This window comes from Salvelinus sp. IW2-2015, linkage group LG13 (genome assembly GCF_002910315.2).
Source record: "Salvelinus sp. IW2-2015 linkage group LG13, ASM291031v2, whole genome shotgun sequence".
NCBI lineage: Eukaryota > Metazoa > Chordata > Actinopteri > Salmoniformes > Salmonidae > Salvelinus > Salvelinus sp. IW2-2015.
The window spans coordinates 25,959,460-25,980,579 of NC_036853.1; the positions used below are offsets into that span (position 1 = coordinate 25,959,460).

Below are 21,120 nucleotides of genomic sequence, written 5' to 3' on the forward strand. Positions count from 1 at the left end.
TGCAACCATGTACCTATGCGAGAGTGGATTCTCGGCCCTTACTAGCATGAAAACTAAATACAGGCATAGACTGTGTGGAAAATGATTTAAAACTGAGACTCTCTCCAATACAACCCAACATTGCAGAGTTATGTGCATCCTTTCAAGCATACCCTTCTCATTAAGCTGTGGTGAATTATTCACAATTTTCGATGAACAAATCAGGTTTTATATGTAAGATGGTTAAATAAAGAGAAAAACTATTGATTATTATTCTATTATTATTTGTGCCCTGGTCCTATAAGAGCACTTTGTCACTTTCCACACTACTCACCCTTGAGCCATCATCCTCAGCATGACACCTTCTGTTCTACTCTGACCATGGCAATTTCAACCTGTCTATCTTGCAGCGGAAAGTTCTGATCCCCAGCAACATGAGCATCCCCACATATTGACAATTTTTTTCTCCACCGATACAACACATTCCTATGTCCCATGCCCTCACACACAATTATCACATCTCGGGAATTTCCCTCCTACACACTGCTTCAACACTTGACATCTGAAACACCTTAGTGGGTTCTGCACAAAGGCTCTCATTGGATAACTTAACTGACATATCATATTTATCAGGTAAAGACCCTACTTCAAAACTCAAAAGGACTGTCAATGTCTTCTCAGTTTCACCAAATTATTTAATCTGTAGCCTGATAAACTGCATGTTTTCACAAGTCGTAGTGGGAGGACCACACCATATCATCACGACTCCAAGTTTACATCCATATGACGGTTTTTAAACCAACATTTTGCGCATATATGGCGTTTCCACCACCAGTTCTCCATTATTCATTTAAACCAACACAAAAAGATCCCACCTTTGAAAGAACAAATTATCTGTCAGCATTTATAAAATTGAACGGAAACTTCCTGTTTCCATCACAGCTGTCGTGATTTTTCCTCACATAAAGCTGTGGATGGAAACGTGGTTACTGTAACAATGTTTGGCATATGATGAATGATAGCACAAACAGACTGCCACTCAAGTTTAGCGGCTGGTTTACCATGTCCCTCCCACGACGACAGAAAAGTATCAGAGAAGTTTGGAATCTAAATCATCAACTCTTTGACAGCATTTTACTACTGAGCTCAAATCAATTATGTATCAACTGGGCTAACAACATGGCTAGACATGACGTCAGTTAAGCTCCAATTGCTGAGCCAATCGCAAAGCCAAAGAGTACGCATGCGTATTTTGACGGAATCCCAAACTCCACTCGAAAAGCTATTCCAACATATTTCTCAGCTGAACGCTTTCTTTAGGACGGGCACCATATCGATGAAACAGGGATTAGAAACGCATTTTTGTATAATGTTCGAAAGAAATTGATTGTTTAGCGGACATGTCCTACTCAAACATCAACCGAAGGTTCTAGAATGGTCATGTGATGTGGATTGACCAGTTGTGTTGCATTTTGAAAAATACCCTGGGTTACCCGTGATTGTTTTTTTACGAATGCCTCTGTAGCTGTCAAACTATCTAGGTTACTACATCGAAAAAAAGCACGCGAATATCGGTGAGCTTACGGTGAACCGATGTTTGATGTTACTAGGATATTTGTGTTTAAGTAAAACTAAATCCTGTCCCACGCTATAGAATAAATCAAGAACTGAATGTAGCACGTGAACTGGTTTGACCAATCACCGATCGACTTCTGAACTGAAGCGTATAAATGAGGCGGTTGCCCATAGAGACGTCCGCCATTGAAGACTAGTTTTCAACGTACTTAATATTGTTCAAACCTTCTGTTGTGTTTTTATTCGTTAAAAGGCTAAAAAAAATAGCACTTTTATCCACCGCATCATCTGCGACAGTCTCATTGGGCATCCTTCCAGCAGAACACGGTCGGCAAGAGGGTCTGTCTCAGTTCGGCAGTAAAAACAATCTTGTTGTGCCAGAGACGGAAAGGTAAATGTGTAAAGAGTTCAGGGATCGATATCCAACACATTGCATTTAATCAGCTGGTTACTTTATTGTATCTCATAACGTTGAAACGGATGGCTTGTGTGTGTGGGGGGGGGTTGTTTCATTTGAGAGGTTGACCTACTTTTTGTGTGGTGGCCTTTAGACACAGATCGTTTCCTGTCACCATTTGGTCCGTCAAACTAGCTAGCTAACATTTTTAACTCACGTTAGCTACTACTGTGTAACGTTATAGCTATGGTTCGCTTGTGTCACATTCGGTGCAATAATCTGAACTATGTTTAGGATTCAAGCATAAACGGTAGAGCCCTAATGTAGAATTTGATGTTGGCTGGGAGACGCGTTCGTGTTTTGGTACGAATTCCGTGTCAGCTATCTTGCTAATCTAGGCTAACATTCTCTAGTTCACGCGCTACTGGACACCACATTTTGGTCGACCACGTTGAACGCATCATTCAAGCGTAGAGTTGACCGACGATGGGCGCAAACGAACTATATAACTAACGATTATTAATTGCTAGTTACTAACGTTAACTGGTCTGATCATCATTGTTGTAGCCGACTTGCTAGCTATATATAGTAGATATGTTACTAGCTATATTTTGTATTAAATTACCCCCCCCCCCAGTAGAGGGCAGGCAATTGGCAGTCAGAAATGGCAAAGTGACGCATTGTTTCTCGGTCCTATCTGGGATCCTTGGGACGTCCATACCCTGACCTTTGATAACACATAGCGAATGAAGGTAATTCTGACTAAGTGAAGGAGATACTCCGAATTTTACTTGGTGATATTGTGCTGCTAGTGATAGGCAACATTTCGAGTCATAATACATGCCTCATGTGTGTTAGGTGTTAATAAATTTTATTAATTTGTGGCACCAGGTACTTTCCAACCATAACCCTTACCTTAACCATTGTACATTGCAACTTCAGTTGGTAGGGACGTCTCAAAGTATCCCGGATAGCACGGCCCGAATAAACAACAGCTTTTAATAATGACACGCACCCTTACCATCCATCACAAATCACATGTAATACACCCATTAATGTGTAACGTTAGGTTCTAGTAAATAAAACAATTATGACAATTTTGTTTCTTTCCATTCAGTTCTTGACTTTCACAACTCAAATGTTTTGTTCAGTATTAGTGTCGTGTATGCTTTTTTAATTAAGATACTACCGCTTATATTACGTAACGTTAATTGGAAACTGATTTGAGTTTTGTTATGAATGTTCATTTTCTTTGTTGATACTGGTTTTGTATGTTGTCCTTGGGAGAACAAATTATGGTTTCTCTGTAACAATCCAATGTATTTAATGAAAATAAACTGCCTAGAAAGATCAATATAACTTGTAATGTAAATTCTTTGATTGGGTATGGGCAAAAGTCCGAGCCAATTGAATACGCACTTTGAAGATAGCAATATTCTTGATCGGGTAAGTAGGTGATAAAGACATCCATCTGTGCCAGCACAATTTTTTTTTGTGTGTGTGTGAGCTGTCACCTAGTTTGAATTTCACTGCTTTGTTACAGTAAAGGTCCTCAGCCTGAAACCTTGTCTTTAACTGACTGGGCATTTCCCAGTGAGATGGAGCCTATAGTTTACCTTATTATGGACCATGTAGTTTGTACATATGTTATGCAAGTAATTTCTTATGCATTTTATGAAGATGTTTTGAATGGAATACCAAGGGGTTGACCCATCATAAAAAGACGTAGTAGCGATTGTCCTGGAATAGTACTGTGAAGCAGAACCTTGAACTTAGTGACTATTTTCTACTTTTGGGACACTGCGAAGAGAAAATAGGCCTAATGCTTTTTCATGGGTTGATGCCTAGAAAGTTGCTTCTTGAGTGTAACTAATTGCAAAAAATGTTTGAGTGAAAACATTGATGTTTCGAAGTTCATCAGTTGCATGCTTTGTAGTGTCAATTGACACAACCATACTTTTCATAAAACTAATGTAGCTGTTTTAGTTGATGGTAGCGAGGAAAGCGCAGCTCAGAGGTGCTTTGCAGTGATTTGATGGAAGAATTGGTCACACTATTTCCGGTCTTGTTTATCAAGCCATGTTCCTTTGACAGATATGAGGTAAGCGAGTTTGGTGCTTTAGATGCCACATTGGACACCAGAATTGTAATGTTGACTGTGGCCAAGAATACATAGTTCCAGTAGATGGCAGTAGAAACCAGCAGTTCTGAATTGCATAGGGTTAAAGATGCCAGATGCAGAAATTGCTCCGCCATTTCCTGGTTGCTAAAATTCTAATAGTTTGCCTAATTTCAGTTTGTGACAACCAGCAAGTGTAGTGTAGAGAATCATTGTACTGTCAAAACCGCTGGTGTACTAAACCAAAAGTAAAAGGAAGCATAGAAATAGCGCACATAGACCAGATCTACTGCTCCTTAGACTTGCTTTCAATGATCACGATGAATCTACAACACACTTTTCTATATGAATTTGGTTGGATTGTCCAAAAGGTGACACATTGCAGCTTTAAATTGGTTGCTTTTTGTAGTCGTGTTTTGCTCTGAATTTTATTTACCAAAAACCCTTGTTTTTTTTGTCCCCTGCTCAAAATAGTACCAAAAAGGCAGATTGGTTTCGGTCTATGGACACACACTGGTGTACGATATGGCAGTGACTAGTTTACCTATTGCAGCAGTTTTCAACTTTCCTTGGGGATCCCTAGACAAATTTGTTGTAGCTCTGATCTAGCTCGCCTGATTATCCTACTCAAGGGCTTGATAATTAATTGAATCAGGTGTGCTAGCTCTGGAATAGATCAAATGCATGGAACGGGAACGACTTTCAGAGCAAAAGCCTTCCTGTGCTAATTGAACAGTCAGTTCAGCAACTCGCATGACGGTGTGACATCATTTTTTTGTCACACAATTGTGCAGTTATCTGGTGCGGGGAGGAGAAAAAACATATCCGTGCTGAAAACCACCCCTCTCTTTCAGTGGTCTTGGAGGAATATGTTTGAGAGCTGAGCTACAGGAAACAAGTGCCGCTCTGAATTCCTACCCCGTGTATACCGACCTTCGGACTGCACCACGATGACAGACGCCGTATGTCCCCCGATGTCCGTGGTGGGAGGCGTGAACCCTCCTCCCCCGGAGTTCAACAATTCCAAGAAGCCCGGCCGCATCACAAACCAGCTGCAGTACCTGGAGAAGGTGGTGGTCAAGGCTCTGTGGAGACACAACTTCTCCTGGCCTTTCAGGACGCCTGTGGATGCTGTCGGACTGCACATTCCAGTGAGTCTCACTTTTTGTTACTTGCAATGACTGATATGGGGGTTTTCCCTACTTAACTAACTTGAATGCACTGACTATAAGTTGCTCTAGATAAATGAATCTGCTAAATTACTGAAATGTAATTATCAAATGTTTTTCATTTTAGTACTTGTTTATTTTTTACATTTCCTCCATGCACATCCATCACGACCTCTTATGAATGATTTTCCCGTTGTTTCTCTGTTTTTAGGATTACTATACAATTATCAAGACGCCAATGGACTTGAGCACCATCAAGAAGCGTCTTCAGAATAATTATTACTGGAAAGCGATGGAATGCATAGAAGACTTCAACAAACTGTTCACCAACTGCTATGTATATAATCGGGTAAAGAAAAAGAAAAAACGTTGAAATGTCATAATCATATTGTATTCACTCACCACACACATAGTGTCGGCCTACATAGTCTCCCATTCAATGAATGCTCAATAATTGTTATTCAACATGTTTTCAGCCTGGAGATGACATAGTTCTGATGGCCCAGGCCTTGGAGAAGATCTTCCTACAGAGAGTGGCTGAGATGCACCAGGAGGAGACTGAGATATCTGCCATCACAACCAAGACCCCAGTGAAGGGTGGGAGGAAGTCCTCTGCTGGTAAGCTACACAGCCTCTCCAGCGGCTTAATCTTACACAAACATTGTATGTGTCCCAAATGGGTGGCACCCTATTCCCTTTTATAGTGCACTACTTTTGACCAGGGCCATTGGGCACTAGTCAAAAGTAGTGTACTATAAAAGGGAATAGGTTGCCATTTGGGATGCAACCGTACTGTCTTTCATGTATTCCAATGACTACATTCTGACTTCTTAATGTCCTCTTTGTAGGTATTATAAAGCTGAGGCCCCAGTCCCCTGTGTCTGAGGTGGTGTTCCAGCAGACGGTGACGGTCATCCCTCTTGAGGCCCACCACACCATCCCCCCTGCTGCCCAGCTCTCCTCTAAGATAGCAGCCAAAGTCAGTACCTCTTCACAATTAATTCACTATATGTACTTTATATATTTTATACAACGGGTGGTTCTTATCCTCAATGCCGATTTGGTTAAAACCGCTTTCCAGCCGGTCTATTCCACAAGTTACCACCCGCTAAATCTATGTCGTTAAAATGCCTTTTTACTCTGTTCCATCTGACTGCACAATCCACTGTCTCATCAGCCCAGCCAGGCAATTTATATACTAGAGCTCCACTATAAAAATGATCTATACATTATCTCACATTTCTTTTAGACTAACATTTTATTTTCAACAGCGGAGATTTAACTTCTATAATACTTAAACATGCCACATAAACATCACCTTTTTGAAGTTTGTGCAAATGGTTTAGTCTGTATTTTGTGATTGCATTTCTACCCTTCTCTGTTGTGTTCACATCGTTTCAGATCGAGAAGGGTGTGAAGAGAAAAGCAGACGCCACCACGCCGACAGCCTCTTCTCCGATCACCAGCTGCGAGTCGTCCCCCGTCGTTGACGGCTCGACACCCTGTAAGCTGTTCTCCAGGCGGGGCAGCAGTCGGCCCATCAAACCCCCCAGGAAAGACCTGCCTGATTACCACCAGAGACAGACTAGTAAGCTATCGGATCAGCTCCGCTTCTGTAACTGCATCCTGAAGGAGATGTTCACCAAGAGGCACGCGGCCTACACCTGGCCCTTCTACAAGCCGGTGGATACGGAGGCCCTGGGTCTACACGACTACCACGACGTCATCATGCAGCCCATGGACCTGGGCACCATACGGGTTAGATGGCCGTGTTACACTAAACTTGTGTTGAACGAGAGAGGCCACTTAGTATCTGCCAGGGTTACATTGGCCAATCAATATCTTGTCCCTTGTTCTCTCTCAATATTGAAGATGACCGTATTTGTGATGATACTGAAGACGTACGTGTTTTTTCACAGAAAAAAATGGTTGAACGGGAATACATGGATGCCCAGGATTTTGCTGCTGATTTCAGACTCATGTTCTCCAACTGTTACAAATACAACCCACCCACCCATGAGGTTGTTATTATGGCAAGAAAACTCCAGGTATGATTGCCCGTGTTTTCAACCAGTCTTGTCTGTAGAAGTTGTCTAAATGAATTGCAATAATGATATTACAATATGCAGGCATGCATTTGATCTCAAAATGGGCCAGCCACGTGAATCGTGTAGATCTGAAGTGGCGTGGGGTGTCTTTCTCATGGAGAATTCAGACCGCGATGTTAGATATGTGCTCCATCCAATGTCACTTGTGACAGATGTGATCAGCCAGCTGCATCCACTACCAACCATTGCTCACTCCTGCTTCTCTCTGTCTGCTCTTTCTGCACATCTCCAGTTTTTAAAATGATATTATGCCGTGCTGGGGTGTGCAGACATGAATGTATCACGATACTACTCTGTATTGTGATATTGCTTGGTATCGCTTCATTAGTCGAATGTTGGTTTTAGGACAACACTACTCTCAAAATGAGCACATTTTCTTGCACTTCACACGCATTCTTCATGTGTTACAGTGCAAAACAAAAAAAAGTCACCAGTTTGCATCCCTAAATATGAAGATGGATGGTTGGTGAGAATGTTTGACTAGATGAATTGTGGCCCTACCCACCAGGATGTGTTTGAGGAGCGCTGGCTGAAGCTTCCAGACGAGCCAGTGAGGAGGGCGGGTGGTCCAGGACACCACAGTCACCACAGGGACAAGAGAGGGAGAGGAGATGGGCCTGAGAGCTCCTCCAGCACAGGCAGCAGTACCGGCGAGAGCTCCTCGGAATCAGAGTCCTCCTCAGACTCTGAGGAAGAAGAGGCCAGAGCTCTACGGTTGGCTAAGCTAGAGGAACAGGTATGCCGTCACCTGTTTCTGTCATTGTACCTGGCCATGCTGACATCACTGTTCTGTTACCTACTACTGTGTATCTAACTGATGCCCCCTCCGCTCTTCTCCTCAGTTGAAAGCGGTGCACGATCAGCTGCAGAGACTCACCCAGGAGCCCCTGCTCAAACCGAAGGAGAAATCAAAGGAGAGAAGAAAAAAGGAAACGAGTAGAAGACCGACGCATGAAGACTTGAGGAAACCCAAAGTACAGAAGAAGTGCATTAACAAGGGCACGCCAGCTGTGTAAGTGACCAAGTCGTTGTTGATGATAAAAATAATAATAATAATCTCCCTCCCCAGTGGAACCTCATTTTTTTTTCAAACCATTCCAAAGGATTGACTTTCGTGTTGCCAGTGGCCTCTGTTATTATTTTACTAACTTTCATTGTCCTACAAAGTGTTCCTGAATGTCTTTTTACCTCTCTAAAGGCATGGCAAGAGGAGGAAGATGGCTCTCCCTGTGGAGTCTGAGGAGGACGAGGGGCTGGCGGTGCCCATGTTGTACGGTGAGAAGAGGCAGCTGAGCCTGGACATCAACAAGCTGCCGGGGGACAAGCTGGGCAAGGTGGTGAACATCATCCAGGCCAGGGAGGCCTCGCTCCGAGACGCCAACCCTGAGGAGATAGAGATCGACTTTGAGACCCTCAAGCCCTCCACCCTCAGGGCCCTGGAGCGCTTCGTCACGACCTGCTTCAGGAAACGGCCCAAGAAACCCAACCGTGAGTAGTTGCAGTACACACCTTCCTTTCTTGGTTCCTTGCGGGTTGGTTGTTGCACATGTATCTCTGTACTCCTGACCAAGGACTTTACTCGGCTCAAATGTCATTATTTCCCCTATTCCTCCAGTGAATAAGCTGGTGAAAGCCAAAGGAGAGATGCAGACTGTGAAGGAGCAGGATGCAGAGAAACCTCGCCAGAGTATTACTGACGAGCCGAGCTCACTGGCCAAGAAGAAAAAGGCAACAAGTAAGTGAACTCTGAAGCTGTGGTAGTAAGGACCAGTATGTCTGACTTAGGGGCCTTGTTGTCTGGGGGAAACGGGTTCTTCTGTTTTCTCTCTGCTGTCCAATAGTGAGTAATGCAATTGTGCAGTGCTCGGCTCTGTCTTTCTCTCTGTTGTCCTACACGTGACCATTGTCCCTCTGTTTCCCTCCAGATGAGCCCCCTATAGCTCCTCCTGTCCCAGACTTGGCCCGGCCGTCCCGTCTCAGTGAGAGCAGCAGCTCTTCCTCCTCCGGCTCTGACCGCTCCAGCAGTAGTAGTGATTCTAGCACTTCTGATAGCAGTGACTCTGAATCAGGTTAGCTGTTCTCCTCAGCACTAAGCACTACACCCCCCCCCCCACCCCCACATACCCACTTCGCTTTCCTGCAAGGGCACACCCTCCCCACTTCCCCCACTCGCTGTACACAAATGGAGTGAGAGAAAACGATACGGCTAAATACTCACCTGGACTCTAGCCTCTGTAGCACAGAACTTTTTCACCTGTTGGCAAAACCAAAATACTTGAAGAAATATTAGTGTGTTATCGTTTCATGTTTTTGTATGTTCGTTCAATGGGTGTTTTTTAAATTTTATTTATCTATTCGTGCACTTAGTCTGTACTACAGAAAGCAGTGAACTGTCACAAAAGTCTATCTTTTGATTATTACGGTGCTGTATTTATTTGTATGTTAATGTTAATGTTATTGTTTTAATGCAAACAAATGGTGCTTAGTTTGAAATGAGGCCAGCCAGATTTCTGTGCCAAATGTCATTTATCCAGCGGGCACCAGACTGCTGCCGTGCAAATCTGAAGTAAATTAAGAATTGGAACAAGTTCTTAAAAACACAGGGCAAGTGCTATTTATAAGCCGAAGATCTTATTTACACTCCTACCAGTATACATCTTCTATAAACATCGCAAAAATCAGATGAATACGGTTAGAGAAGTACCAGACAGCATTACAATACCCTTCAACCCCCCTCTCATCTCACCCTCCATACTCTCTGAACCGTTGCAGAGTCAAAGCTGGTCCTCACTTTAGACAGCGGCACTCATCCCTGTTCACCAATTGATTGTACTCGGTTTCTTTGTTTTTGCAAGATTTTGTATGGAGCACTATAAGCATAATACACGTACATCAGATTTGTATTTGAAGTACTCGACAGATTGTAACGCTAATGCAGAGCTTGATGGAGTAGGATTTCTCTTACACTGCTTCATTTTGTAGCCATTGAAAAAGTTTGTTTTTGTTTGTTCCATTTGTACCTAATATGGGTAGAATTTTAAACGTATGTCTCTTGGTGGTCGACACCTAGCGTTTCAAATAAATACATTTTGATAGACAGTTTTACATTTTACGGTTAAATTGTGTTTTTCTTTGAATTTGTATCGCATTGTCAAACAGTTCAATCCTACTAGACACATTAGCTTGCAACCACAACTAGCTTTTACTGAAAACTGTATATGAAAGTAGTGATTTCAGAGTAGATCAGTGGAATTGTTTTTAGTATTATTTAAAGGTAAGTAAAGATGTTTTTATTTATTCTCCATTTATCCAACTGTGGATAAATTGAATTACTATTGCGCATGTCTTTCAGTAAAGAAATCTGAGAAGAAAAAGAAATGCAAAGACACGCCACACAAGTTCAAGATCAAGGTAAATATCTAACTACTTCCTCTAACCCAGTGGTCTGGTTCACATGGGTTATACCTTATAGTTGGATTAATATACTTGGAACTACAGTGTTTTCATTATAAATTGTAAGCCATTTTTTTACCCCCCCGTCAAACAGAATTCCACAAAGAAGAAATCTGCTAAGAAAGACCCATTGTCGGAGTCCTCTCTCCAGACCAGCCAGCCCCCGCCTGCCTCTGCCTCGCTAGTCCCAGCAGTAGTAACAAAAGGCCTGCCTCCTCTAGAGCTACTCACGTCTCCCCCAGGTAGCAAACGTTTGTTGCCTTGACATTCTGTGTTAGTGTGTTGGCTATTAAGGAACACAATGGACAACCATGCCAAGTTCTGTAACACTGTCTTTTGATTATTACTTTTTTAAAGGTTGTTGACAAATCCGTACTATCAGCCCTAGCTATGGAAATACAATTTCCCCTGTAAAACAGCAGGTTTTAAGCCCATGGAAAGTCTAAGACTGGACCGAGGCCCTTGTGGAAATCACATAATGAGAAGRTTGTATTGTTTGGATTAGAGATGGAAAAAGCTGGATTGCCTGGTCATTTCTCTGGGCCGTGTTGCTCTGTCTCATGGGATGTGATGTTTAGTTGCGTTTAATCAGGAGGTCCGATTAGGGACAGAAGCCTACAACCTTTACTCATTATTTCTCTTGAATCTCCCCCTCCTTCCTTCCACTCTCAGCCTTACACAGCCGCCTGCCTCCGCAGCCTTCAAGACCAAGTGCCAAAGCAGCACCACTACCTCGCAAAAACATGGTGGCCCCCCTGCAGCTCACTGACAGTCAGCCCCAACAACAGCAGGACCCCCTTGCCCCCTCTGAGAGCCCCACTACTCCCTCTCTCACTCCCCCTTCTTCCTGTGACCCCACTCTTAGTCTGCCCACAGACCCACTCAACACAACAGCTGCACTCACACACGAACCTCCCTCCAGCCTGCTCTGTTCCCGCCAAACCCCTCCCTCTCCCCTAGCACTCCTCCCCTCTCCTCGGTGTCAATCACTAGCCCAGACACAGGAGATGAAAACTGGGCCACCTGATAGGGCACAACAGGAAGGTAAGGGCTCTTCAGTCAGCTTAGCATCCCCCCTAGCTTTTAGCATGTCCCCTCCACTGCATGCTGCATGCTTCTCAACCCATAGCTGCTAAGGTCTGTGTCGCTGTAGCCCTGGCTGCGTGTCTCATCCTGCTCCTCAACTGCCTGCCTGCCGGCTTACATCCATAGTGTTTGTGTCTGTCTGTGTGGAGAATAAGGCCCTGCTTTGTTTTTCTCCCGTCCATCAGGTCTGTCTGCGCTGCCTACCCCTCTGACCTCTCCTCCTGCAGTTTTACTACAGGCTGCTGATGGCAGATATGAGGTATGCTCTCATCTTCCTGTTGTTGATGGATGAATTGTGACGTTAGATTAAAACACTTTAAATGTCTCCGTTCTTGGCATTTATAAATATTGCCAGAGTTGATTGGTATATTTTCTTTGACGGTAATTTAATTAGAATCGATACAAGTCTACAGAGTGCTTTGTGTTGCAAATGAAATGTGTTTTTCATTGGCCAAATCTTTCAGGGGTGGAGAGAGCCGGTTGATTGTGTGAAATAGCATTGGCCTTAGCCCTGGAAGTGGTAATGGTGGTATAATACTCTAAATCTCACTTTGCGGTAGCAGCAGCCGTGCCCAGTGCTGTTGTCCCCTCTACAAGACAGCCTATTACAGCCAGTGAAGGATGACGGGAGGCCCTCTGAAGCACTGGGGGAGACCCACTCCAGGATTCTGCAGAAACAGCCTTGTAAGCAGAACTCTGGGTGTGGAAACATTTTTGTGTATGGAAATGTCTGCAAATAAATTACAAATGAAAACATATTTTTAATGGACTGAATATATTTTCTCTACCTCCCCAGATCCCAGACACTCTGATGGTGTGTTTGATGGTGGAAACACCAGCCTCTCTCATCCAGCTAATAAACCCACTGCAGATGGAAAAAACACACCCGCCAAAAAGGTAATGTAACTGAAACGTAGCACTAGCACAATGAATTACTTGAAATATACTGTCTGCATGCCCTTCGGAAGTATTTGTATTTGTCTAAAAAATGTGACACTTCATTTGTGAAACTATCCRGTATAGGATATTGTCCTGAAGAACGCAGACTCCTGGGCTAGTTTGGGGAAGATGGCCATTTCCACTCCCTCCACGGTGAAGTCTTCAAAGGAGAGCTTTGATAAGTTCCGCAGGGCAGCCATTGAGAAGGAGGAGAGAGAGAGAGCTCTCACTCTAAAGAGGACTCAGATGAAGGCTTCAGGGAAGAGAAGGTACTTATTCATCCAACCAATCTTTTTTTTTTTTTTGGTCTTTTCTTATCAGTTGTGTATCTCGTAGGTAATGCTGCTTCACCCAAACTCCTCCAATAAAGTAGCTTTCTATTAATATGTGAGTGGTACCTGATGAGCCAGCTAAAAGTGTTGTGTTTTCAGCCTGACCATGCCAGTATCGTTGCCAGTGGCAGTACCCGTGCCACCTAGAGCTGCGGAACCAGAGCACCTGCCATGTAGAACTCCGGCGCCAGAGCCAGCAGAGATCCCCATGCCGACGGAGCCAATCGTGGAGCCTCAACCTCCTAAAGCTCCAGAGCCCCTGATAGAGGAGCCTCCAGCGGCTGCCTCAACCCAACCTCCGCCCTTCACTACCCAGACCTCTGTAGACAGAGAGAGGGAGATGGCCCGCAGGAGAGAACAGGAGCGACGCAGACGAGAGGCTGTACGTTCCTTTACTTCACTTTTTGTCTTAATTTGTTTTATTGTGCCGGTCATTCTTCTGTTCCTTGTTGTAGTTTTATCCAGACTGTAATAAAACGTCTTACCTTTTCTCCCTCAGATGTCTGGTGTCATTGATATGACAATGCAGAGTGACATCATGGCAACATTTGAGAAGAACCTGGACTAAAATAAAATGGCAGTAGACCATGCAGCTGGTGACTGACGTCTGTCTTCTGTTGTTGTTGGACAATAAATAATAGAGGTTGTTTTAGTAAACGACACCCTAGGCGCCTTCTCTCCCTCGACACTGGCTGTCTGAACCAACCACGCTGCATCTAGATGACGGAAACGGGTCATTATGSCTGTGTCCCAAATGACATCCTATCCCCTATATAGTGCACTACTTTTGTGCCTGATTGGCCCTGGTCAAATGTAATACACAAAAAAAATGGAATAGAGTGCAATTTGGGATGCAGGCTATTATTATCCTTAACAGGAGAAGCATGTACTGTAGCATGGCAACCTCACATGACATAACCCCAGTACATTTTAGTATTGTTGTAAGAAGATGCTATAAAATATTGATATTGCAAAAAATATACAGTACCAGTCAAAAAGTTTGGGGACCTACTCATTCAAGGGTTTTTCTTTATTTTTACTATTATTCTACATTGTAGAATTATAGAGAAGACATCAAAATTATGAAATAACACATATGGAATCATGTAACCAAAAAAGTGTTAAACAAATCAAAATATWTTTGAGATTCTTCAAAGTAGCCACCCTTTGCCTTGATGACAGTTTTGCACACTCTTGGCGTTCTCTCAACCAACTTCACGAGGAATGCTTTTCCAGAAGTCTTGAAGGAGTTCCCACATATGCTGAGCACTTGTTGGCTGCTTTTCCTTCAACTCATCCCAAACCATCTCAATTGGGTTGAGGTCGGGTGATTATGGAGGCCAGGTCATCTGATGAAGCACTCCATCACTCTCTTTCTTGGTCAAATAGCCCTTACACTGCCTGGAGGTGTGTGTTGGGTAATTGTCCTGTTGAAAAACAAATGATTGTCCCACTAAGTGCAAACCAGATCGGATGGCGTATCGCTGCAGAATTCTGTGGTAGCCATGCTGGTTAAGTGTGCCTTGAAATCTAAATCAGTGTCACCAGCAAGCACCCCCCCACAACATCACACCTCCTTTTCCATGCTTCATGGTGGGAACCACACATGCGGAGATCATCCGTTCACCTACTCTGCGTCTCACGGAGACACAATGGTTGGAACCAAAAATCGCACATTTGGACTCATCAGACCAAATAACAGATTTCACCCGGTCTAATGTCCATTGCTCGTGTTTCTTGGCCCAAGCAAGTTATTTCTTATTGGTGTCCTTTTAGTAGTGGTTGCTTTGCAGCAATTCGACCATGAAGGCCTGATTCACGCAGTCTCCTCTGAACAGTTGATGTGTCTTTGCGACTGCACTTGAATACACTTCCAAAGTTCTTAATTTTCCAGATTGACTGACCTTCATGTCTTAAAGTAATGATGAAGTGTCGTTTCACTTTGTTATTTGAGCTGTTCTTTCCATAATATGGACTTGGTCTTAGCCCTATTTGGTAAATCTTCTGTATTCCAACCATACCTTGTCACAACACAACTGCTTGGCTCAAAMGCATTAAGGAGGAAAGAAATTCCACAAATTAACTTTTAACAAGGCACATCTGTTAATTGAAATGCATTCCAAGTGACTACCTCATGAATCTGGTTGAGAGAATGCCAAGAGTGTGCAAAGCTGTCATCAAGGCAAAGGGTGGCTACTTTTTGAAGAATCTCAAATATAAAATATATTTTGATTAAATACTTTGGTTTCTACATGATTCCATATGTGTTATTTCATAGCTTTGTCTTCTACAATGTAGCAAATAGTAAAAAATAAAGAAACCCTGGAATGAGTAGGTGTGTCCAAACTTTTGACTGATTGTGTGTGTATATACTCAGCAAAAAAAGTAATGTCCTCTCACTGTCAACTGCGTTTATTTTCAGCAAACGTAACGTGTAAATATTTGTATGAACATAAGATTCAACAACTGAGACATAAACTGAATAAGTTCCACAGACATGTGACTAACAGAAATTGAATAATGTGTCCCTGAACAAAGGGGGAGTCAAAAGTAACAGTCAGTATATGGTGTGGCCACCAGCTGCATTAAGTACTGCAGTGCATCTACTCCTCATGGACTGCACCAGATTTGCCAGTTATTGCTGTGTAATGTTACCCCGCTCTTCCACCAAGGCACCTGCAAGTTCCTGGACATTTCTGGGGGGAATGGCCCTAGCCCTCACCCTCCGATCCAACAGGTCCCAGATGTGCTCAATGGGATTGAGATCCGGGCTCTTCGCTGGCCATGGCAGAACACTGACATTCCTGTCTTGCAGGAAATCACGCACAGAACGAGCAGTATGGCTGGTGGCATTGTCATGCTAGAGGGTCATGTCAGGATGAGCCTGCAGGAAGGGTACCACACGAGGGAGGAGGATGTCTTCCCTGTAACGCACAGCATTGATTGCCTGCAATGACAACAATTTCAGTCCGATGATGCTGTGACACACCGCCCCAGACCACAACGGACACTCCACCTCCAATTCGATCCCGCTCCAGAGTACAGGCCTCTGTGTAACGCTAATTTCTTCGACGATAAGCGCGAATCCGACCATCACCTCTGGTGAGACAAAACCGTGACTCGTCAGTGAAGAGCACTTTTTGCCAGTCCTGTCTGGTCCAGCGACGGTGGGTATGTGCCCATAGGCGACGTTGTTGCCGGTGATGTCTGGTGAGGACCTGCTTTACAACAGGCCTACAAGCCCTCAGTCCAGCCTCTCTCAGCCTATTGCGGACAGTCTGAGCACTGATGGAGGGATTGTGCGTTCCTGGTGTAATTCGGGCAGTTGTTGCCATCCTGTACCTGTCCCGCAGGTGTGATGTTCGGATGTACCGATTCTGTGCAGGGGTTACGCATGGTCTCCCACTGTGAGGACGATCAGCTGTCAGTCCTGTCTCCCTGTAGCGCTGTCTTAGGCGTCTCACAGTARGGACATAGCAATTTATTGCCCTGGCCACATCTGCAGTCCTCATGCCTCCTTGCAGCATGCCTAAGGTATGTTCACGCAGATGAGCAGGGACCCTGGGCAGCTTTCTTTTGGTGTTTTTCAGAGTCAGTAAAAAGGCCTCTTTAGTGTCCTAAGTTTTCATAACTGTGACCTTAATTGCCTACCGTCTGGAAGCTGTTAGTGTCTTAACTACAGTTCCACAGGTGCATGTTCATTAATTGTTTATGGTTCACTGAACAAGTGTGGGAAACAGTGTTTAAACCCTTTACAATGAAGATCTGTGAAGTTATTTGGATTTTTCAAATTATCTTTGAAAGATAGGGTCCTGAAAAAGGGATGTTTTCTTTTTTTGCTGAGTCATACATACATACACACACACTTAACGGACCATATATAGATGGAATTTGACTTTTTGTACTTGTGATGGTTTGGTTTGTAAATACCAGCTGCACTGAAGTGATGCTTAACTCTTAGAGAAAGAAGAGTAAAAAATTAAGAGCTGTTGAACATTTTTCCACCAACATGTTGAGTACTCTTTTCCTTTTCACCTAGCTTGCGTCACAAATGGCACCCTATTGCCCTTCTGATCAGAGCACTATATACGGAATAGGGTGCCATTTCGGACAGTTGACTTGGTGAGTCCTCCCATGTACACCAGAGGAGGCTGATGGGAGGAGCTATAGCAGGATGGACTCATTGTAATTGCTGGAATGGAATAAATTGAACGGTAAACATATGGAAAACACATGTTTGACTGTTCCATTTATTCCATTCCAGCCATTACAATGAGCCTGTCCTCCTATAGCTCCCCCCACCAGCCTCATCTGGTGTTCACATCAACCTGTTTACACGCTTTTTGACTTGGCTGAAATGCATAACCTGACTTTTTTTGGGGGGGGGGCTTCACTCCAATAGTAATACTATTATGTATACCATGTACTGTATAGTTTATCTCCAGTTCTTTACTCCTTCATGTCATTCATAGTCAATTCTGCACCTTTTTGTGGAAAAATATTCAATATGATGCTCTGASCTATACTGTACATGTCATTTTTGACTTATTTGGGAACAGATTTRTTTTTATACTTAAATATGTGTGTACATAAAATATTTGTCTGTATAGAAATATACTTAGAATTTTATTACACAGAGGCTGGGGGTGTCGGTCTTCAAATGCTGGACTTATTTAAAACTACACTTTACCTTGTTTAGGTGCCATGTATAGTGGTGTGCTTAGGAAACTTTAGGCATTGTTGGTGCCTATATTGTGTTGGTTTTTTCAAATGAGATCCAACCCTGACTACATTGTTTTGGGCAGACATACTTTAATGTTGTTTTTTTATCCTATGCTTCTAGCTGTTCTGCAGTGGGTATTTTTTTTCTTCACTTTGACATGAACTGCAGCACTTTATTCTGTATCTTGTGGTATGAGTGCATGTCATACCATATAGAGAAAGAACTAATATCATTTTGAGAAAATCACACAAAGCTAAATCATTAAATATTTTTAATTAAAGCACTGTTTATTTTCTGTGTTTAGTGTTGTGATTTCATGTGTGATCAGCCAGTCCCATCAAGGGGGATATCCAGAAAGTCTTCATTACAATAAAAAGGTGATAATACTGGGGAAAAAGAATGCGCTCACGGTACTGTATGCAGACCCACACACTTGAATTTGTTAAGTGATGGAGACTTGACAAGACATGCAAGACTCACTACATGCCAATTAAGTGTGTCATTCTTAGCAATATACACAGTATGCAAAACATTAGGGACACAATGTTGAGTTGCCCCCCCATTTGCCCTCAGACCTGCCTCAATTCGTCAGGGCATAGACTCTGCAAGGTGTCAAGTGTTCCACAAGGAGGCTGGCCCATGTTGACTCCAAAGCTTCCCACAGTTGTCAAGTTGGCAAGATGTCCTTTGGGTGGTGGACCATTTTTGATCCACACGGGAAACTTGAATGGAAAAACCCAGCATCATTGCAGTTCTTGACACAAACTGCCATACCCTGTTCAAAGGCAATTCAATATTTTGTCTTGCCCATTCACCCTCTGAATAGCACACATACACAATCCATGTCTCAAGGCTTAAAGACAGATTTAGTCTCCTCCCCTTCATCTCTATTCTACACTGATTGAAGTGGATTTGACATCAATAAGGGATCAGTCATAGTTTAAACCTGGATTCACCTGGTCAGACTGTCATGGAAAAACAGCAGATGCACTTAATGTTTTGTACACGTGTACAGTTGATGTCGGYAGTTTACATACACCTTAGCCAAATACATTTAAACTCTGTTTTTCACAATTCCTGACATTTAATCCTAGTAAAAATTCCCTGTTTTAGGTCAGTTAAGATCACCACTTTATTTTAAGAATGTGAAATGTCAGAATAGTAGAGAGAACCTACTGCCATATCAATGGATTACAGCCCTTGGAGTCAGAGWTTATTTTTACCCTTGAGGCATGAATAACGGTCTTTCACCTTTAATCCCAGAGRGGGTGAGGTGTAAAGATCAGTTTCAGTCAATAAATAAAAGCTGAAATTCATTCATCACATTCCCAGTGGGTCAGAAGTTTACATACACTCAATTAGTATTTGGTAGCATTGCCTTTAAATTGCTTAACTTGGGTCAAACATTCCAGGTAGCCTTCCACAAGCTTCCCACAAAAGGTTGGGTGAATTTTGACCCATTCCTCCTGACAGAGCTGGTGTAACTGAGTCAGGTTTGTAGGCCTAAGTATGCTTAGGGTCATTGACCATTTGGAAGACTCATTTGCAACCAAGCTTTAACTTCCTGACTGATGTCTTGAGATGTTGCTTCAATATATCCACATGATTTTCCTCCCTCATGATGCCATCTATTTTGTGAAGTGCACCATTCCCTACTGCAGCAAAGCACCCCCACAACATGAAGCTGCCACCCCCGTGCTTCACGGTTGGGATGGTGATCTTTGGCTTGTAAGCCGCCCTCCCCCTTTTTCCMCCGAACATAATGATGGTCATTATTGCCAAACAGTTCTATTTTTGTTTCATCAGACCAGAAGACATTTCTCAAAAAAGTACAATCTTTGTCCCCATGTGCAGTTGCAAACCTTAGTCTGGCTTTTTTTATGGAGGTTTTGGAGCAGTGGCTTCTTCCTTGCTGAGCGGCCTTTCAGGTTATGTCGATATAGGACTCGTTTTACTGTGGATATAGATACTTATGTACCCGTTTCCTCCATCTTCACAAGGTCCTTTGCTGTTGTTCTGGGATTGATTTGCACTTTTCGCACCAAAGTACTTTCATCTCTAGGAGATAGAACGCGTCTCCTTCCTGAGTGGTATGACGGCTACGCGGTCCCATGGTGTTTATACTTGCGTACTATTGCTTGTACAGATGAACGTGGTACCTTCAGGCGTTTGGAAATTGCTTCCAAGGATGAATCAGACTTGTGGTCTACAATTTTTTTCTGAGGACTTGGCTGATTTCTTTTGAATTTCCCACGATGTCAAGCAAAGAGGCACTGAGTTTGAAGGTAGGCCTTGAAATACATCCACATGTACACCTCCAATTGACTCAAATTATGTCAATTAGCCTATCAGAAGCTTCTAAAGCCATGACATCAGTTTCTGGAATTTTCCGAGCTGTTTAAAGGCACAGTTAATTTAGTGTATGTAAACTTCTGACCCACTGGAATTGTGATACAGGGAATTATAAGTGAAATAATATGTCTGTAAACAATTGTTGGAAAAATTACTTGTGTCATGCACACAATAGATGTCCTAACCGATTTGCCAAAACTATAGTTTGTTAACAAGAAATGTATGGAGTGGTTGAAAAACGAGTTTTAATGACTCCAACCTAAGTGTATGTAAACTTCCGACTTCAACTGTATATAATATCTATGAAATAGTATTTCCGTTTTTTTTACTCATGCACCTAACTGCATGCCATTATGTTGCAATAATAGCAAAACACTCACTGGGAGTCAGTTCTGTACATTACCCTTTTTACTTCCATATACTTCCCATGTCAGCATCCCTCACCCTTGGTTTGATCAATGGATTACAGCCCTTGGAGTCAGAGATTATTTTTACCCTTGAGGCATGAATAACGGTCTTTCACCTTTAATCCCAGAGCGGGTGAGGTGTAAAGATCAGTTTCAGTCAGAAACTCCGTATCTCCTGTTTTGCAGTCTAAATACATGGAAAGGTTTTGTAGGTGACGCGGGGTCTCATATTTTTCCCAGATTAATTTCTAGGAGTTTACAGATTTATACAGCAGAAGTTTCAGTCAACCATCTCGAGCTATACAACCTTTGTTGTCATCAAACTCACGCGTGAATTCTGATTTGCTGCTCCAATCGTGAACGATTCATTTAGCCGGTTTAGAATAGAACAGGGATCCTCCCTGGTGCGAGTGGCGGACAGACAGTCATGCAGATACACTGTTAGTAGGGCGACACCGGACTACCGGATAACGATGAGCGA

At 43.1% G+C, this 21,120-nt stretch overlaps 1 protein-coding gene across 4 annotated transcripts; it reads left to right on the plus strand.

Annotated features, from left to right (window-relative positions):
* The first annotated feature begins 1,241 nt into the window (after positions 1-1,241).
* LOC111972361 (bromodomain testis-specific protein-like) lies at positions 1,242-18,160 on the plus strand. 4 transcript variants are annotated; one of them, XM_023999388.2, is made up of 21 exons: positions 1,242-1,945; positions 4,925-5,221; positions 5,451-5,588; positions 5,716-5,857; positions 6,088-6,218; positions 6,641-6,997; positions 7,159-7,287; positions 7,856-8,083; positions 8,190-8,359; positions 8,546-8,835; positions 8,963-9,082; positions 9,273-9,416; positions 10,700-10,758; positions 10,895-11,042; positions 11,473-11,844; positions 12,072-12,145; positions 12,447-12,570; positions 12,683-12,783; positions 12,910-13,094; positions 13,257-13,539; positions 13,657-18,160. In XM_023999388.2, the coding sequence occupies exons 2-21, from the start codon at positions 5,021-5,023 to the stop codon at positions 13,723-13,725; spliced, it is 3,465 nt and encodes a 1,154-aa protein (XP_023855156.1). In that variant the 5' UTR covers positions 1,242-1,945; positions 4,925-5,020; the 3' UTR covers positions 13,726-18,160. The 4 variants fall into 4 exon arrangements, with proteins under 4 accessions (XP_023855156.1, XP_023855157.1, XP_023855158.1 ...); XM_023999389.2 differs by having other exon boundaries at positions 12,450-12,570; XM_023999390.2 differs by lacking the exon at positions 11,473-11,844 and having other exon boundaries at positions 1,243-1,945.
* The last annotated feature ends 2,960 nt before the right edge of the window (positions 18,161-21,120 follow it).